The sequence below is a fragment of the Xyrauchen texanus genome, chromosome 20 (genome assembly GCF_025860055.1).
Source record: "Xyrauchen texanus isolate HMW12.3.18 chromosome 20, RBS_HiC_50CHRs, whole genome shotgun sequence".
NCBI lineage: Eukaryota > Metazoa > Chordata > Actinopteri > Cypriniformes > Catostomidae > Xyrauchen > Xyrauchen texanus.
The window spans coordinates 3,585,286-3,606,561 of record NC_068295.1 but is presented as its reverse complement, the minus strand read 5'-3'; the positions used below and the strand labels follow the sequence as shown (position 1 = coordinate 3,606,561).

Genomic DNA, 21,276 nt, shown 5'->3' with positions numbered 1-21,276 from the left:
AATTAAATAAATATATAGTATGTATGTGCTGCACGCTTCAGAGTGCACTGCCTTCTACTAAACACACACAAGAGCATGCATTACAATCATGGTGATGTGTTTTTAGTGTACAGCTTCTAAGCTTTCAAAAGATACATATTTTGTGTTGGTCAAGATTGTAGTTATTAATATTTTGATGATTATTTTTTTCTCTCACGGGCCCATCTGAGCTTAGAGTAAAAAAAAAAATATTGATATTGATATTGATATTGAACAATCGATACTGATCATTTTTGTTTACATGTTCGAAAACTGATATGCAGAAACTATATTTAATCTTTTTATTTTTGCACAAGGGTAACAAAATAATCATTAGATTGCAAAACTAAAACATAACATTCACATATGAATATTGGTATAAATAACACTATATATAAACATATTCCACACACATTTTCAAAACAACTTAAATATTATGGTCTGTTTTAATGCTCACTTTTTGGAGCCCAGTTGAATTTTATTATAATACAATATAAAAATGTGTATTATTATTATTATGAGTTATTATTATTATTATTATGCACAATAGCATTATAGATTTCTGACCTATTTACCTCAGCTTCACCTAGAGTTTTAATTTGGTCAATAACATGCTGCCCTTTCAGCTTTCCGACAGTACGTAATGTTGCCAAATTAACATTAGGTTAACATTAAGTCAGTTTACCTGTGAACATCACTGTTTCGTGATAAATGCACAGTAGAATAATAGTGTCTCTAAGCATATGCATCAGATGTTACCATTTATCAGTTAACCCGATGTTGAAAAACAGATGACCGATTAATCAAACAAAGTGTAAATATCAGAAAAAACATCGGTAAAACCAATTATCGGTCAATCTCTAGTGTAAAGTCAGTTATTAAGATGCAACCACTAATATTCTTAACATGCAGACACTGAAAGGAAAATCAACCTGAGAGTTTTCTTACCATTCCGTGGTCAAACGTGAACACCCCAACATCTCTCCCATGATGGATATGGTTCCGTCTGATAATGGGGTTGCCATGGTTTTTCACCCAGATCCCAGCTAGAGCATTATTGGATATCTCATTGTCTTCGTAAATGCCCTGCAGAAGAAACCCAGAGAGATCGAACACAGCATGATTCCTCTGCTCCAGAATGCAGGAAAGGAGGAATGTGATAGTGTATGAGAGTTTCTTATTACCTGTGCATGATCGGTGATGTAGAGTCCCACATTCTCACAGTCACTGATGTTACAGTGTTTGATAGTGGGTGATGCACCCTGACCGCTCACACACACAGCTGAGCCCACTGCAGGAACACAAGACATGACTGTTAGCATCAGAGACAACTAGAGCAGCCTTTGTTCACACTTTAATTCCTTTTATATGTATGCAATCATTGGAAAGTGGGTACACAAGCATATGCAAAGAGGTTTGTTGAACTCTAACTTGCGATAGGATCTAAACATCACAGACTGACTAATGACAAATAAACTATAATTTTGGCACTTGTGCATTAATTATTTAAATGTAATAATATTTTAAAAAGAGAAAGCGGCATGGCTTGACCTGCATGGCTCTCGACTCGGTTGAGATTTTTACTCAACATGCAATAAAACCCAAACAGGTCACTATGTAGCAAGCAGGTCTCTGGTCACCTGTGCAGGTACTGCGGATGATGCAGTGGTCAATGATGGGGCTGCAGTTGACTGTGATCTCCAGGCAGTGATGAGCGTTGTGATGTTGAGCTGATTTATCATCAGGATTAAACTGCAACATAGAACCATCACATGTGAGGTAATGCATTATATCACTTATATCTTACTAAACATATTTTATTGCGGTTACCTTAATTGTCATGTAGCCTACAAATGCATCCTCTGACCCTTCCATAAACACAAACGTTGAATCTCTAGTGTTCTCAATGATGACTTTATCTGCTACTTTCCCGGGAGCTGTGAAACCATATGTGCGATTAATATTTACTGTACACACAAGAAGATCTGTCCTGATCTGCTTAAAGTCAACATGAAATCAAATTTGACCCAATATACTTTAATACAGATTCCTGGTCCAATTATGCACGATTCCATCAGTGCGCATTTTCTAGGGCTGGGTATTGATACAGATTCCCCAATTGATTTAGATTCTGATTCACAAGCTCTCCAGGCTCCATTCGATTCACTTCCAAGTCCTTTGAGTACATTTCAATTAAAATGTAACTTTTTTTGAACAGTGGTCCTTCTAAATGGGGAGGACGTAACAAGTGGGGGCTCGTCCGGGATTAATTTGTTTGTAAAAATGTTATGTTTTTCATCTTTGGTCAGATTTTAACTTTTTTAAAAAGCACAAATTCCAAGTATTCCATCAATAAATATGATATTTTGAAATTGCATGTAAATAAATATATTTTGTTACATTTATTGTTTATATGCATAGTTTGTAAATGTTGGGTATTGATAGATTCCCCAATTCGTTTAGATTCTGATTCACAAGCTCTCTAGGCTCCATTCGATTCACTTCCAAGTTCTTTTGGTACATTTCAATTATAATGTTACTTTTTTTTTTTAACAGTGGACCTTCTAAATGGGGAGGATGTAACAAGTGGGGGCTTGTCCGGGATGAAATTATTTGTAAAAATTTTATGTTTTTAAGTTTTTCATCTTTGGTAAGATTTTAACTTTTTTAAAGTATTCCATCAATAAATATGATGTTTTGAAATTGCATGAATATAAATGTATTTTGTTACATTTATTGTTTACATGCAAGCATTTACATTGGCATGTAGAACAAGTGCTAAATCAGAATGTTCTCTAAGAATATCGGCAGTTGAGCGCACATTAACGAGAGTTGAGGAACGGTTTCCTTACCACATCTGTGCTATGTGTGATTAGAAACAACCCCTCCACTCCAAATACCTAGCACCATTCAGGTACATAAGGCCCACTTTTTACCAAGCCATACATTTTGTATTGTGGTCTGAATGTTTGTCACTCAGAATGTTTTCACTTGTAAATAGATCACATTACGATCAAAAAGGGGATGTGAATGCAATTTCATGTTGACCGTAAACATTTTACATGGCAGTGTAGGCTTACCAGCGCCTATCATTGTGATCGGCGACTCTATGTAGATCCATTCATCTGTGTAGATACCAGAGTGGACAAATATCAAACCGTCAAAATGGGCTTCCTGAACTCCTCCCAGAGCGTCCTCGATGGTGTCATAATACTGAGGAAAAAATTTAAAGATGGATTAAAAACAGATGTTTCTGGCTGTAAAATCTGATTGAATGAGCCATTTTAACCCACTATAAAATATAAACACACATTTGCACAACTGATCAATTGAATTCAATACTGCGTGGCCAAAAGTCGCCGTTTGGATTTAAATTAGCAGATATTTAAGAGCTTATGATTGGATCATTATTGCAGTGATTAATATGTTTCAGCTGGCAACAAGTGTTTTAACCCTAACTGATGCGGTGTAGCTTCTCATTATCTAAACAACCATGTCAGAAGACGTATCCTGTGGTCGTGGGAAAGACGTTACTGTGTTTCAGAAGGGGCAAATTATTGGCCATCATCAAGCAATGAAAACAACCAAGGAGATTGCTGAAATCACTGGAATTGGTTAAGAACAGTCCAACGCATTATTAAAACCTGGAAGGATGGTGGTGAACCGTCAGCTTCACAGAAGAAAAGTCAAAAAACAAAAAAAACAACGTGCAGGATGGGGACTAAACAGCTGTGTGTCCACAAGAAAGCCACTTGTTAGTGAGGCTAATCATAAAACACGACAGAAAAAGCAACAGAAAAAGGTCATGTGGTCTGATGAGTCCAGATTTACCCTATTCCAAAGCGATAGGTGCATCAGGGTAAGAAGGGAAGCGCATGAAGCACCTGTCATGCATAGTGCCCACTATACAAGCCTTTGGAGGCAGTGTTATGATCTGGGGTTGCTTCAATTGGTCAGGTCTAGCCTCAGCAACGTTATGAGTCAATAAAATGAAGTCAGCTGACTACCTAAATGTACTGAATGACCAGGTTATCCATCAATGGATATTTTTTCTTCCCTGATGGCACTGGCATATTCCAGAATGACAATGCCGAGATTAATCAACTCAAATAGTGAAAGAGTGGTTCAGGGAGCATGAGGAATCATTTTCACACATGAATTGGCCAGAACAGAGTCCTGATCTTAACCCCACTGAAAGTCTTTGGGATGTACTGGAAAAGGCTTTATGGAGTGATTTGAATATCCCATCATCAATACAAGAGCTTGGCCAAAAATGTATGCAACTCTGGATGGAAATAAATGTTGTGTTGTTGCAAATGGTCCAACTGAATGTATGACTAGTATGCAACTTTTGTTTTGCCAGGCAGTGTATATTAATATGCCAAGAAGCATGGTATCCATAAACATCAAACAGTTAAACTAATGAGCTTTGCGTGGAAGAATTATTTATTTTGACAATTCTTTTCCAGTTGTGTGACAGTGATTGACACATTTAAGGGTCACATTTGAGTCACAACATCTAACAACACCCAGAATCTATCAATTAACTATATAATTCATCCAAATCATGAAAAACAGAGCAATTAGATTATAAAATGCAAGAGACCCAGAACTCACCAGCATGTTCTCTCGACCCTTATATCTGGCTGGGTTACTGTAGAAATGTTCAGCAAATCCTGGTTTCACATGAGCGCCTTTATACTACAAACACAAAGGTCACATATCAGTCAGTATTTTGTCAATAATATGCTCCCACATCAACCTCACTCATGAAACTAATGACTACTGACACACTCACATCTCCCTTATCATCACTTTACCACACCATCTGTTCATTTATGGGTTTGGGGGGGGGGGATAAATTGCAAATTGTCAGATTTGCTTTGTATTGACTCCTTAATTTTTTACCATAAAATGCACAAGTAGTCTCAAAATATGACAGTGTCAATACATTCATATCTATTTCAATCAAATTAATACTGGACAAAAGCGAATCGAACAGCATGAGAGAATTTAACAAAACAGATCCCGCTGATTCACTCTCTATCGCGGACGTGCGGGTTCAATCGCGCAACAATTATGATATTGTGATACAAAGTCCTGACAAAACAACTTTTGCTTTGCATGCATTCAAATGAAGATGTAAACACAACAAATAATATAAAAGTGAGCAACTTTATACAAAGCCAGTGTATCTCATGCCACCTGTGGTGAAACACATTACCAGTTGCTGAAAGCTCTCTTTCCAGGGATTGGACTGCTCGTACTCTTCTGGGTTAATCTGAAAGAACTTCCCAGACTCAGGGTGCATCATGGGACGTGTGTACTCAAAAACCTCCATATAGAGTCTCTTCCTACAGAGCAGACAAGATCAAGATAATTGACCCTTAAAAAAAAATATAGTGGCAGTACCATAGTACACCAGTGGCATCAGATGGTAATACACTGGTACTTTGATAAATACCATAGTACTGAATGAAGACCATATTCATATACCATGGTGCTCCTATTTATGCACATATTAGTAGCATCAAAAGATTGTCTTCACTCATGTGCATTCCTTTAATCAACTGATATAACCATCATTTTAAATGTAATGAGGAACTCACCAGAGGATGGGGTCATTGGCCAATTCACTAAAGCGTTTGCACACACATGCGGCTCGACAAAGGTCCTGCTCTAACAGGTAAGAGAAGATTTTTAAAACCACCTCATCAGGAAGCTTCACCTGCAGGTACTGCTCTGCTGGAGTGACTGGAACAGAAGAGAAATGGTGTTATTGAAAACATACAACTCCAGCAAATGTAATCAAGTCATCACAATATACAAGACAGCTTTCCATTACCGTGCAGATCTTGTGATTTTCCCGACACTCTGGCCCGTTTGGCCCGATGCCCAAAGTTTTCTGTTGTTGAAGTGGAAGCACCCTTTAAAACAAGAAAAAACGAGAACAAGACAGACATTCATGGTCAATGTGATTTATTTCAAGTGTGAAAACTTGCTGTAGCTTTTCCAAATGGCCTAAATTAATATTTCAGACGAAGCATTAAATTCCAAAGAATTGCAGTTCTTGGTTCATAAATAAGTAAAACATCTCTTATGAGTTTAATCATTTATTTATACTGGACATCTAAAAGCTCAAACACTAAAGTTTGATTTTGCACACCTCCATGTTGGTCTTTGTTGGACAAGCTGTTCTCTTCGGTAACAGAGATTTTCTTCGAAGTTGGTACGGACTATTCTGAGCTCCTTGAACAGATTCTTCTGCGACCATCTCGGCAGGAACTTCCTCATCTGAGAGATAATCAAGACACAATATATGACACTGCAATACTCTAAAACAAGTATACTAGTACCAATACTTCATACTGAAAAGTGCATGGTTTGCCGTTGCCAGTTCAGTACTTTTATAGGAGTATGCTAAGTGAGATGCAACCCCATGGCAAGCATAACGCTAGCATACGACAAGTTGAATAAACTAACAAAATCCCAGAGGCTGGATGTGTTTCAACACCAGTTTAAAGATTGTGTCATTAGAGATAATGACAAACAGCTTGTAACCTACTAAATATATTCCCAGAATGTATTCAAACACATGGAATTAGCCATATGTTGGTGATGTAATCAATATTTGCATAATAGTTTCAGCTCATGTTTTTCCATTTCCCTGCTCAGACGAAAATCCCTCGAGTCCGTTATAAGAGACCAATAATCTTAGTTGAAGTGGCGAAAGGTGCTCAAATGAGAGACACCTCCATAAATCAAACCTAATGAAAGCTCTGGAAACTGCAGTCCTTGTGTTCACGCACTTCCCTGTGATAAATACTCAGCTCGACAAAAGGTGGAACAACTAGGACTTCAGCTTTTAAAACCGTTCTCACAAAGATTAAGATTCTGTCATTATTTACTCACCTTCATGTATGATTTCCTCTTTTTTGTGAAACACAAAAGTAGATGTTAAGCAGAATGTCCAGGCTCTTTTCCATACAACGAAATAACACACAAAGGACAAAAAAGCACCAAAAAAATGAGTCTATGACTCATGCACATCTTATGCAGAGTTTACACTACACAATTTTAAGCCCGCCGACAAAAGCCTGTAATCGTGGGCAAAACGGAGCTCGCTCCGTATGAACGATGAGTGACGATCGCAACGTATGAACTATCAAAGACGTGATTTGAGAGAAGTGTCACCGATGTCAGCGAGATATCTAGAATGTTAAATATCTGGACCTGTCTGCGATTCCAAATTGCGCAATGTGAAATATGACCGAATACAACTGTAGCGTTGACCTACAGCCAATGAGAGAGCAAGAAACGGGGCAGGGGAAGTTTCAGTACATCAGTCCTGATGTACCTGCAACAGAACATCAACTAGCATGACTGTGGTATCAAGAAAGTCTCATTGGACCAAAGAAATGGAGGGAGCACCAGCGCCTATTTGATGTTTCATCTGAACTGTAGCACATCATAGTTTAATATTGAAAGTCTAGGTCTGTCACAAGGCCAAAACAGTAAACTCTATACATAAAGGGCATCTAAAAAGCACCAAAAATAAATGATGAAGGCCTGGTAAAAAGTTTCCAAATCAGTCTTGATGTGAAATCAGTAAGTTTTAATACAATTTAAACCCCTGGAACATGAAAGTGCCCTAAGTTAAAGAAACACCCATATAGGTTCACACGTGTCTCATGACGCCACATATTTGAATGATTTGATGAGAAGCACGAATGAGATTTCAGTGTGACAAATTTCAGTGAATGCCAACACACATTTTGTCTGTTCCTCACACAAAGCTACTTTATGGCTTCAAAAGAGCTGAAATATAGACCACTTTTAAAACCAGCCAAAACAAAAACAAATCATAAATATATTTTGTATATAATGGGGGCGAAGACTACTCTCTCTCACCTTTGTTTACTTCAATCCATCTTTAACTAATTACTAAAGCTGCGTATTGCCAATTTTCTTCACAATAAGAAATGCACAGTGACACATATTAGGTATTGCACCAAGTGAAGGAGTTCAAGTACCTCGGGGTCTTGTTCACGAGTGAGGGGGCAATGGAGCGGGAGGTTGGCCGGAGAATCGGGGCAGCGGGGGCGTTATCGCACTCGCTCTATCGCACCATTGTCATGAAATGAGAGCTGAGCCGGAAGGCAAAGCTCTCGATCTACCGGTCAATTTTTGTTCCTACCCTCACCTATGGTCATGAAGGCTGGGTCATGACCAAAAGAACTAGGTCACGAGTACAAGCGGCTGAAATGGGCTTCCTCAGAAGGGTGGCGGGCTTCTCCCTTAGAGATAGGGTGAGGAGCTCAGTCATCCGTGAGAGCTCGAGTAGAGCCGCTGCTCCTTTGCGTCGAAAGGAGTCAGTTGAGGTGGTTTGGGCATCTGGTAAGGATGCCCCCTGGCCGCCTCCCTAGGGAGGTGTTTCAGGCACGTCCAGCTGGGAGGAGGCCTCGGGAAAGACCCAGGACTAGGTGGAGAGATTACATCTCCACACTGGCCTGGGAACACCTCGGGGTCCCCAAGTCAGAGTTGGTTAATGTGGCTCGGGATAGGGAAGTTTGGGGCCCCCTGCTGGAGCAGCTGGCCCCGTGACCCAACTTCGGATAAGCGGTTGAAGATGGATGGATGGATGGATGGATGAGCAATCACGTTATAATCTAGCTGCATTAAGTGTGCTCGCTTGAGGGATGAGTGTCCCCGCTCCAGAGTGTGCATAAGCCGGGTGCAGTTTCAATCTATCGCTCTTAGATCGGAACATTTTTGGACATGATCAGCTTGCGTATTATTTGAACTTTAACAACGAAAATGTGTTTTTGTCGATGTTGTCCATAATGTCGACAAATCGTTTCAGCCCTACTTTTATTATCCCTTTATGGTGCTTTTTGTCCAGTTTGGAGCTTGACAGCTCCTGGTCACTGTATGCTTTCATTGTATGGAAAAGAGCATCTTCAACATTCTTCAAAACATCTCCTTGTGTCCCACTGCGGAAAACAAAATCATATGTTTGTAACAACATGAGGGTGAGTAAAAGACAAAATTTTCATTTTTGGATAAACTATCCCTTGAAATCTCATCAAGGCACTGCACGACACACGCTGCTGAAAAACCTTCCCTTACAAACACAACCCTGATCTCCTCAGCAGCTGTGGTGAAAGAAACAATTGACACCACACAGGGTCAGAGGCAGAGGTTGAATCGGAAGGCCATGACACCGGTGAATTAGCCGTGTGGCATCCCTTTGATGACAGTCCTGAAACCCAAGACAGTGTCGACCCGCTGCTGCAGCCCAAACACATACCAGATTTCCACTTTAGACTGCTGTGGGTCAAACTCGACCTTTTCAAATAGAAACATTAGATTCATTTCATACTGCTGAAACAATCCTGACACAATAATAATAATTAAAAAAAAGATTAATTCTTGGGCTGGACAATTATAACAAAAAAAAATCATAATTGTTGATTATTGCAATCACAATTATAAATGTCGATTAAAATATTAATTTACCGATGTCACAAAGTAGGTTTTCAATGGTGTTTTCAAAAGTTTACAATGTTTCAATGGTGGATATGAGCTGTGCTCCAGTTTCTTTTAAGCATTTTTAAGCAAAGTTGTATTATTGTATTAATAATAATTGTATTGTAATAATGTTTGTTAAGGTAAGGCAAATACAAATGATTTTAAATTGATATCTATGCTATAGAATCAATTAAATTATTGCTAAATTACAGCTTAAATTATTAGTCCATGTACAGTAAATAATATAGCATACTCAATATTCAAACTTATTAACAGCCGATTTAAATCGACCAAGTTACTCTGTTCAGTAAGACATTTAGTAGCGGGACAGGGGACCATTCATCCCGTTAGATCTTCAATGGTGATCTTGTTCATGTAAGATCATCGTTAGATCATTTTTGGCCTCAGTGGTTGCACTTTGAAAATTAAAAACAATCATTTGCAATCAGAGTTTGTGCGATTCCTGAAAATGTTAAATCTACCAATACCAGCTGCATGGCAAATGAGTCTTATTAGAGCAGACGTGATTACAATAACGGTGATTCCTGAACTATGCTATTCATGCCATATTCTTTATGTTGGCTACACCTCCAAAACACACTAAGAACAGTGAATTACTTGATTGCTATTTTGTACAAATCAAATTCACATTGGCCTACTTATTAACATGACAAAACAAAATTGTTATTACATTTTTAATGCATTGTACACAGCTGTCTAATCTGCATAATAAATCAGTTATTTACACCGCGTCTGTGCCTTGATTAGAACGGGATCGTTTTAGTTTTGTCGTGTTGCTCATTTGCTGTGTATTCAACATCTACGTTCAAAGCGAGCATATGCAATGAATCCAAATAATTACAAGTGCTTTTTGCTCTTGTTCTACAGCTTCTTTTCAAGTGTCAGGTGATGTTTCTTCAGTATTCATTTTCGTGTGCCACGTGAACAGAGTAAGAACATAAAGCAAGCGTCTGGATATTCAGACGGGTTAAAGCTTGTGCATTAGTATCAGTTGTCATTACAGATAGGACGGAGGACTAATCCAAGCGGCTCTGATTGGCCAGTGCTGTTTCATTGCTCAACGGATATGCTAGTTATTGGTTAGAATACTAACCACTGCAAAAACACATTCTGATGCAACAGGAGTAGATCTAAATTGAATGCTGTAATTATCAGTTTCCACGATGACTTAATCGTGAGAGTCGTAATCGTAATTCGCTTTTTGATTTATTGTGCAACCCTAATTCAATAGGTAACAGTAGACATCACACAATGGTATTAGCCTAGTTACAAAAATAAATAGGATGGTCTTAATGTTTTTTTGTCTGAATGGCTCAGAAATGTATTCTAATCCACACATAAAGTTATATGTCTAGACTCTACGTTTACACTTTAACTAGAGATCGACTGATAGTGATTTTTTTTACAACCAATACGATACCGATTATTTGCATGTTTACATGTCTGATAACCGATATGCAAAACTGATTTTTGTATTGATTTAATAGATTTCATCTCTACATTACAAAAGTTAAAAATAGCACTTGCACTGAAGTAGGGGGGCCCAACTGAGAAAAAAAGGCATAATGTTTTAATTAAAACAATAATAGCATAACAGCATCTACTTGTATAATAACAACAACAATAAACGGCCCAAGCACAACTGGTCCATTTCCACTCAGTGGCTTTCTGAAAACAATGCAATGTGGACTCGTGCTTTTGGCATTTTACATTATTCTAAACAATTTTGAAGCAATTTGAGTAACTATAAGTCTATTTTAAAGACTGTTGTAAGAACCACACTTCCTACTGCCAGGTGGTGGTGTGAAGACTGTGACCCAAAATAGTCACATCCAAGTGATTAGCTTCCAAGACTAAACATACATCTCATACGTACATTTTGATCTAAATCACACAATGCACATAAAAGATCTGAGACACTTCCTGTTTCCCATTTATCGCATTAATTAAATGTCTCACCATGGCAACACCATTCGATATATAAAAAATCTGTTAACAATTTAACATCTTCGATGTCTTGGCAAAATGTTGTCTAAATGTGGTGACCGTCTCATGAAACACCTAGGAGGAGTATTTAAAAATTCAAAGACTGCAATATTCAAAACATAAAAAATGTCTGACATCCTGCTGGGCAGACATATTGACTATAATTATGAAAGTTGTCCGGCATGGTGAGAATTATATATGTACAATTTTTTTGTGACTGTAGGTGAAAATGGGGGTGCTACAGAGGCTGTCTTACACACCCATTTAAAGGGGCGCAACAGATCAAGAGGGCTATTTCAAAGTCTGTTAAAGTGCCATACTTCCTGCTGCCAATTGGTGGCACTATGACCGTGGCCCAGAATAGCCACATCAATGTGATTAGCCCCCATTAACAAACATACAGCTGAATTTTCAACAAAATCACACAATGCACACAGAAGATATAAGGCACTTCCTGTTTTCCATTTTTCGCCATAAATCTATTGCTTCCCAATGGCGACACCATTCACAATATCAAAAATCTGTTTGCAATTTAGCATCTACAATGTGTTGCCATGGTGTTGCACAAATTTGGTCTCAGTCACATGAATCCCCTAGGCCTATTTAAAAGAGATTTTCAGAAAATCCAAAATGGCGAACTTCCTGTTGGGCGGAGATAGTGTCTGCAAGTATGAAAGTTGTTCGCTTTATGAGAACTATATATGTACCAATTTTGGTGACTGTAGGTGAAAATTGGGGTGGTACAAAGCCCCCCTTACATGCCCCTTTTCAAGGGGGCACTACAGAGCCCTCCCCTCCTGCACGCCCTCCTGCAGAATTCTGTTGATGAAGCTTTTTTCTTTTTAGCTGAAACAGTCTCTGCTTTAACTTTAACAAACTTGTCATAATCCTTGTTATGTCAAGCTTTAATTTCAGTAATCAAATGAGTTATGTTAAAAGTTTGAACGGTATTTCCACCTTGTCAAATTCAAGCAGTGCAAAATGTGCAAAATCGCATTTTGTTTAGATTGTCACCCAATTGAACGGAAGTCCACACAAGAGACATTTTCTTTCACACACAGCACAAGTTGTAAGCATATTTTCTGATGCGTTTCTTCCTACCCTTTTTGACAGGAAATAGTCTAATCAGGGCTGATCAGCAACTGTTTCTAAACAATCAGCAAAGTCTGATTGTTGCAAAAAATTGCTTTTCTTGGCCGATAAATCGGTGCATCTCTAAAAACAATGCTTTTGTGTGATGCTGCATTCACACCACGTCAGTATTTGATTAATTGTTTTAATGACGTGTGGCTTGGATGTAACAGGATGTTTCATTTGGGCTTCTATAACTGCCTGTTGCGGTTGAATTTTTGTCCAGCTTCACATTTGAAACTATAACAAAATGAGTTTTCTGAGAACTGAGTGTGAAACTACCTACTGTTGTGAAAAACTGAAAGCAAAACATATCTCAGTCAGATATCAAAGGGATAGTTCACCCACAAATTAATATTCTGTCATCCTTTGCTCACCCTCATGTCGTTTCAAACCTGTAGGACTGTCTTTCTGTCATTTACTCTGTCACCATTTTCTTTCAATGTTTGGAAAAAAAGAAAGCTTTGGAACATCTCAAGCAGCAAATAAATAAATGCAGACAACATTATACACTGAAAAAAATCAATATGTCGGCGGCTCAACAACAATGTAAGAAAATATATAGCTTCTACTCTACATTTTTAGCTTTACTTACTCTGTTTTAATGTGTTCAGAAGAACTTATTGGGGCATTTAATTAGTTGTAATTTAGAAATCATAAAGAGTTTAGCCCTTTCTAGTACTGCTGATATTATTTGCCCTTAATTAGTTGTTTCGTGTAAAGTCACCATTAGGGTGATTAGTGTTCCCTTTGGTAAATTTGGATCCTTTTCAATACATGTAATTTTTCCTTGCACACGTGAACATAGCCGAAGTGTTTTGGGGAAGAATTGTTTAATGACTGACATCAGTTACCCTTTTTTTTTGCCAATTAAATTATGTAGAAACAATAATATTAAAGTGAAATTGAATTGGAGTGGTGGTGGCGTAGTGGGCTAAAGCACATAACTTGTAATCAGAAGGTCGCTGGTTCGATCCCCACAGTCACCACCATTGTGTCCTTGAGCAAGGCACTTAACTCCAGGTTGCTCCGGGGGGATTGTCCCTGAAATAAATGCACTGTCTGCCAAATGCATAAATGTACATGTAAATAACACGCTGTTAGTTGTTAAATCTTATTTGTGTGACATATCTATTTAGGTACATATATTTGAATAAACAGATACATTTGTGTATATCCAAGCAAGGTTTCCTTATGTTGACATAACATGACGTGAATTAGTTTGAATTTACTTAAAAAGCATGATGCAAAAATGCTACATATATATTTTAAGTAAATCCAACAAATATCTTCAGTGTTGAGCAAGGTGAATAATTTAGTTTCTTTAGGTCCGTCTGGTACTAATATTCACCACTGGCAGCTTTTACAACACTAGCTTTGAATATGGTGCATTTTAAGCCGCCTCGAATGCATAAAAAGCAGAACATTTTCAAAGTCATATTCAAATCAGTTGTCCCACCAAATTAGCATAAAGTCATTTTTATACGCGCTTTACACAACACACATTATTTCAAAGCAGCTTTACCTGTAGTGCTTACAATGCCTTAACTTATAAATCAAATACATCAACTTCAACTGACTTCAACAACTTCAAACATACTGCAATTCGGCTCAGTTGTAACACAACACGCTCTTAATCTTTCTAAGCTTGTCGTGGGTGGATGTTATTAATAAGTGTTATAATCTGTACCGTCTTTTGTTTACCATTAGGTGAAAAGGTGGCCATTCTGCACGGAGGATCTACAGCGAATGTGAGAAACATCCTGCAAACGCAGCGCTGTTGCTCTGGTAGCATCAGGGGCTCTCCAGGGCAACTAGTCCAGTAACCACTGCAAACACGGTGTACCGCCAACTAGAGCAACACAACAGCAAACTGACTAAAAACACAGATCCACTGTCAGGATAAACTGTTTGCATTCTGTGATGCATTGATATCATACATGATCAAAAATAAGCTTGACAGCATGCTAGGTTTCTGGGAATAGCATTTAAGCAATCTGCTGAGAGTCAATTACAATACTTGATCACCCCAACATCAATTAATTCTCTTTTCACACTACAGACTCAAAGCTTCAAAGACATACATGACAGACATGTATAGAAGGTGAATGGGGTTTAAAAAACGACAAGATGTTATCTAGGGCTGCACAATTAATCGAAATAAAATCAAAACCGCGATATGACTTTTTGCAATTATTAAATGGCAAAGGCTGCGATTTAATTAAATAGTCTGCTCTCTTCAAAGATTATTTGCACTGTTCTGTCCAGTATATATTAAGTTATAGCATTTGTTATAGTGTTTTCAGAGCGGTTCTGTGCTCCACAACTCCAAGTTCCAAGAACAAGTTCCATTCGCTTACGTGCGCTAAATACTTTATTTACGCTAAACTGGCGTGTCCTGAGTGAAGCGTTTTTTTATTATTATCTGCGGTAGCAAGGCACAGGTATCATAATAAAAATGCAGAATACAAGATGGGATATAATTCAAACATCTTTATTAAAGGGGTCATGACATGAGAAACCAAATTTGCCTTGATCTTTTGGTATATAAGAGGTCTTTGTATCATTAAAACGTCCTGCAAGTTTAATATTTTAAGACGTCCTCCCCATTCTAAACGAATCATTTATTTAATCAAGCTCAAAATACAGCTCGTTCTGGATTCATGGTTAGAAGTGACGTGACGGTTAGAAGTGGCGTACCAGCGTTTGCATATGACTGCCTCCAGCACAAGATAACTACGCTTTAAGCGCAAGACAACTACGCTCATTTCAGTATCGCCGTGCGCCTCACAAGTGTTCAGTCGATGGACAGCGAGCTCTGACAGAGACTACTTGTGCACAGGAAAATTACGATGCCACACAGATGTGCTGTTCCTGGCTGTGGTCAAACAAAACCTCTGAATAAGCTGCCGAAAGATCCAGGCGTCAGGGAAAAATGGATGCAGTTTATTTTTTGCGGGCGTCCCAGTCACGGCAGTGTTAACTTAAGCGTTTGTTCTGTACATTTTAAGGATGACTGTTTTGAGAACAAATCTCAATATGATGCTGGCTTTGCCAGAAAACTGTTGCTCAAAGATAAGTCCGTGCCGACTATTCTGGGAACAACGACGACGCAAACTGTAAGTAATCTATTTTAAACTTTAAACTACTTTTTAAAGCGCAATTTCATTCATTATGAATAATCACAGTGTTTTTACTTAGTTTACTTGCATATTGTTCTGGCTGGGAGCGTCAATAATTGATACATAGGCACTGACGTTAGCCAATCATAACAGTGGGCGTTAACACTGAAGTCTTAAATGGAAAACGCCCCCAAAACAGACTGTTTGAATCAGAGGATGAGAAACAGGGTGGGAAAAGGTCATAAATCACTAGATTTTAAAAGTTTTTCTTAAAAAAATATATATTAATACTATAATTGCACCTAAGGGAACATAATAATACAATAAAAAAACCCATGTCATGACCCCTTTAAATGATTGCTGAGCAAACAGCATTAACAGTAACACCCTTAGAGTCTAGAAACATCTCTTCAGTCTCCTGTCATTTGTTTACCTCTAACGAGAGAGTGTGTCGCACTTATTACACTCCCCGCGGAAACAAGTGAAAGAGGAACTAATATTACCAATATCAAACAAAATGAAGAGGAAGGAACATACATGTAATAAATCTATATCAAATATTTAGTGACTATATTATAATGAATTGCTAAATTAAATATAATAAAATATTATTAATTAAGCACAATATTGGGTCAAAAACGCTCGCATATGGTAATACGGGGTCATTTTAGTTAAGTAATAGCCTACAAAATAACACAAGGCAGCTTGACTTCAAACTTTTAACTAAAAATTAAAAGTTGTGAAGGGCAACATCTCTTTGGCAATGAACCAACTTCATCCGTGCATTCTCACATCATGGGCTACCAGTCGGGTGTTTCATTGTCCGGGAAAATACATCACTTTTTGTGGATTGTTGCAGGCTTAATGTTGGTGTTTTATTACCTTTCATCCCAGAACCCAGTTTAGATGCTTCAGAAGAGTAATGACTTTGAATGTGTGAATAAATTATTTTTGTTCCCTCCTAAGGATGTGCAAGAAATATATTCACAATATTTTTATATATAAAATATATATATATATATATATATATCACAACTTCTAATTTCATTGTCAACCCCCCGGCTGAGCGATCAGTGAATATTCTTGCTTTAGTGATTTTGCATTGAAAATTGTATTATTTTATTTAAAAAATGAAAAACTTAAACCAAAGACATTTCTACATTAAAATTGCACTTCAAACGAAATGAGAAAGCAATAAAAATAATGAAGTGGTAAAAAAATATTATATATACCCACATTTACTATTCGTCCATGACAGCAGGTGGAAAATTTATAATACATATTAAGTATTGTCTTTCACCAAGACAAAATCAATTCTAAAATGTAAACAGAATAATTATAATGATGATAACAATCAGTGAAATATAAATCATGGTTCAAGGTGAACATGTATTTTTATAATTTAATCACAGAAGTATATCTATATATAAAGTGACCCTGCAGAGTTGCGTTCACAATGAACTGCTCTGTGTAAATAAAATGAACTGAACTCAGAGCACCTCGAGCATACGCTTTACATACGCTTGTTCCACGAGACTGCACGCCCAAACAGCACATCAGATATGCACATAGACGGCTTTTCTGTCATCTGTTCTTAAAAATATAATAAAGTGTGTTTCTTAAAGTACACGTCTGTGTGTCTAACAGCATTTCTTGTGTCATTACGAATCTGAGAAGTCTTACAGTTACCCACCATGCACATTATATTCACTACCTGCAATTAAACATCTTCTGTCAGTGCGTGTACTTTCCTGCCAGTGCGTGTACTTTCCTGCCAGTGCGTGTACTTTCCTGCCAGTGCGTGTACTTTCCTGCCAGTGTAATTTGATACGTTTGTAAAGAACATCTGGCTTTCAATGTGTTAAGTTAATTTATCATGGGTCGCAAACTCTTCATTAGGCAACTATTCTTTTCTATTGATAATGGAAGTTCCATTCATAATGTTTCCCCCTTTTACCCGGTATGAAATTTCACACGGTGTTATCCTTTGTACAGGGTAAAACCGGTAACACCGTACACCATGGCATCCCTAATTTAGAAAGCTTTTTTTGCCATTTCTGGAGCTTCAGTCTTCATCTACTTTTTTGATATGGATAGAGCAGCTAGGATATTCTGCTAAAGATCTCCTTTTATGTCCCATAAAAGAAAGGAAGTCCTACAGGTTTGGAACAACATCATGGGGTAATTAGGCCTAAATCATGACAGAATTTCCTTGTCTGGATGCAAAACAAGCTGTCACTAAACACCATGATGCTCCTCAGTTAGGGCCAGTTCTTAGTCCAATCCCGGGCCATCCTGTTCTAAAGCTTTGCAGTTTTGACCCAGTTTTCTTAAGAAAGATTTCAAAACATTTGTTTTTAGTGCCTCTGTGGATCCTTTCCAAGTACAAAATATGTCCCAGACTCACCTAAATGTGCCTAGTGAGAATTACTTCAGCATCATTCTCGTTACTCAAAAACTGAATAAGTGTCTGGGGTGAGCTACAGCATGCCACAAATGCAATAAACACATTTCTCCATGTTAAGGTAATATCCAACAAAGAAGATGCCAAGAGAAGGACTTTGCTGATAACATCCAATCCATTAAAATCTGCTTTGAGAAGTAAATTCAGCTTTTAGTCTTCCTAGAAGTTGGGCTGGGTTTTGATAAAGATTTCCCAATTCAGTTCCAAATCACAAGCTTTCGTTTCCATATCGTTTCGTATGGGTACATTTCTGTTACAATGTCCATTTTTCCTAACATATAAAATAAATTCTCAACTAATGCTCTTAATTTTAAAAGAACCTTCTAGCCAACCCTTCTAGGTACAACTCGAATAGATTCATTTTACAAATTATACTTTATCATTAGTTTTGTTTTTGTTATATTGGTTACATTTTTGTTTGAAAATAGTTTACTTGCATAATTTGTACTAATTACAAGTATTTATATATGTGCTAAACCAGTACTGTCTCTTTAAGACTAACGCCATCAGCCAGTGAGCGCATGTAACGAAAGATGACATGCATGTTTTATTTGCGCATTCATGTGTGATTAGAATTATGGATGTCATAATATATCAATCGGCACGTTATACTGATACATATGAGGCATCGATATCGACATTTAAATTATTAGCCTAATTTGTGTGCTTTTAATTCACTGCCAGTTGCAGTCCATTCAATGTAGTCTGACGTAATAGCTTTGGGAGACCACACTGGGGCAATATAACATTTACTGAAGCCGGTCACAGCAAGAACAAGGTATCACACACACACACACACACACACACATTACGAGCTGATGACAGTCCAAAGTTATAAAGGGTTTTGTGCTTCAAGAATTAATAAAGTGACAATGAGTTTGCAGGTCAGTGTATGAAACCGGTGTAACTGTGCAAACTGAACAATTTGAAATGGCAACGTTTATTATGCAATTTCCCTGTATGAAGCACTTAGAGGTGGATCAATGCATCGATGCATTGATCTATCAAAGAAACGTCGCTGCATCGATTAAGAAATTTAAGAATCGAATATTATTTTTATATTAATACCCAAGGTGTCCATCTCATATTACACGGACCATCTCGCAACAGTCATGGAGTGGAGCACGCAAGATAGCGCACTTTTAAATAAAGTTCATGCAGCAGAGTTCACCACACGAACCTACAGGATGGATGGATGGATGCTGCCGAATTTGGCTTTAGGTGTCATTATTCAAAACAGTCTGCATCCATTTGACCAAACCAAGTTCATTGTTGTTGCCTTCTTTCCCGATTACGAAATATACACTACCTGGGCAAACGAAAAGTTGCTGTTTGGATTTAAATAAGCAGATACTTAAGAGCTTATGATTGGATCATTATGGCAGTGATTAATATGTTTCAGCTGGCAACAATTATTTTAACCCTAACTGATGCAGTGTATAGCTTCTCATTTCTTAAACAACCATATCAGAAGACATCTCCCATGGTCATGGAAAAGAACAACAATGCCAAGATTCATCAGGCTCAAATTGTGAGTGGGTCGTTCAGGGAGCATGAGGAATCATTTTCACACATGAATTGGCCACCACAGAGTCTTGACCTTAATCCAATTGAAAGTCTTTGGGATGTGCTGGAAAAGACTTTATGGAGTGGTTCAACTCTCCCATCAACAATAAAAGATCTCGGCCAAAAATCAATGCAACTCATGACAGAAATAATAGTTGTGACATTGCATAAGGTTGTCGAAACAATGCCATGACGAATTTGCGTCGTAATCAAAGCTAAAGGCGGTCCAACGAAATATTAGAGTATGCGCGCAGTTACAATTACCTCCTCTAATGGACCTGAATGGATACGCTCCACCTGTGTTTGACATGGGTCAACTTGATATCACAGTTCTGGACACATTGTGTGTAGTTCAAAATGGCATGTGGAGAAAATGAAACACTGAGAGAACCCCCCAGCATTTCTCCTTTCTGGGACAATTTAAATTTTGCTGTCAATTACAACAGCAATGGTCAAAATGCGTTGTCTGCAAACAGTGCCTGTTTTGTCATCGCTCGACACGAATGCTGGTAATACATGTCAATAATGCACATGAGGGTTTATTTAAAACGCGTACGCAAGTTCTTCCTGTTTTTTCGAGCGACTGTAATCTATCGCGAGCGTATAATGCGCTTTGATTAATGTCATTATAGTAATACATTGATACATGATTAATCATTTAAGCCGACATCACCCAGGGAAAGAGCCACAGGTGAGCTGAAACTGCACACACTCCCTTCCATTTTTAAGCTGGCACTCAGTGCTAATTCGGCCAGACATGAAACAATAACTAAAGTGTTTGGGGTGTTCATGTTGGATTTCCACGTATTACTAAAATACTCGGAGCATTATCACAACATCCCTTTTCGTATGCATTTTAATAGCAAGGTTATTACATTTATAGTGATGTACAGCTTCCGAATATTGAATATAAGTTGAAGTGATGTTGATGCATGTAGCATATTAGTGCAGGTATTAAGTTAAAATGTTGTGGTGGTGGTGTAGTGGTCTAAGCACCATAACCGGTAATCTGAAAGTTGCTGGTTCGATCCCCACAGCCACCACCATTGTGTCCTTGAATAAGACACTTAACTCCAGGTTGCTCTGGGGGGATTGTCCCTGTAATAAGGGCTCTGTAAGTCGCTTTGGATAAAAGCATCTGCCAAATGCATAAATGTAAATGTACTATAGTAATATTGTAGTAACCTTGACTACTGTCACCATAGTTTTGATACAATTAACCATGGTTTTATAACAGTAATACTGTAGTTTCTATATAGTAACCATGATTTTACGATATATTGTATCCATGATAGTAACCAATTTTTTATTGTGGTTTTACAAAAACAATGGTTAAAGTATGGTTAGTGTTGTAATACAATGATTGTTTTTTAAGGACAAACCTTGTGATGTGTTTACCAAACAGATTATTCTTTGAATTTAGCAGTAATATTTTTT

At 37.7% G+C, this 21,276-nt stretch overlaps 1 protein-coding gene and 1 long non-coding RNA gene across 2 annotated transcripts in view; both read right to left on the bottom strand.

Annotated features, from left to right (window-relative positions):
* LOC127660445 (uncharacterized) overlaps positions 1 to 21,276 on the bottom strand; it is a 216,124-nt gene that overhangs the window by 122,820 nt on the left and 72,028 nt on the right. The window lies entirely within an intron of this gene.
* The window catches only part of LOC127660433 (F-box only protein 11-like), a 34,900-nt gene that overhangs the window by 7,876 nt on the left and 5,748 nt on the right, over positions 1 to 21,276 (bottom strand). The window contains exons 2-11 of the mRNA XM_052150651.1: positions 6,185 to 6,312; positions 5,864 to 5,945; positions 5,628 to 5,772; positions 5,243 to 5,372; positions 4,636 to 4,719; positions 3,099 to 3,231; positions 1,849 to 1,955; positions 1,659 to 1,770; positions 1,203 to 1,309; positions 967 to 1,104 (exon numbers count right to left, since the gene is read on the bottom strand). Of these exons, the coding sequence (XP_052006611.1) occupies positions 967 to 1,104; positions 1,203 to 1,309; positions 1,659 to 1,770; positions 1,849 to 1,955; positions 3,099 to 3,231; positions 4,636 to 4,719; positions 5,243 to 5,372; positions 5,628 to 5,772; positions 5,864 to 5,945; positions 6,185 to 6,312 (1,166 nt within the window). The remainder of the gene's footprint in view (positions 1 to 966; positions 1,105 to 1,202; positions 1,310 to 1,658; positions 1,771 to 1,848; positions 1,956 to 3,098; positions 3,232 to 4,635; positions 4,720 to 5,242; positions 5,373 to 5,627; positions 5,773 to 5,863; positions 5,946 to 6,184; positions 6,313 to 21,276) is intronic.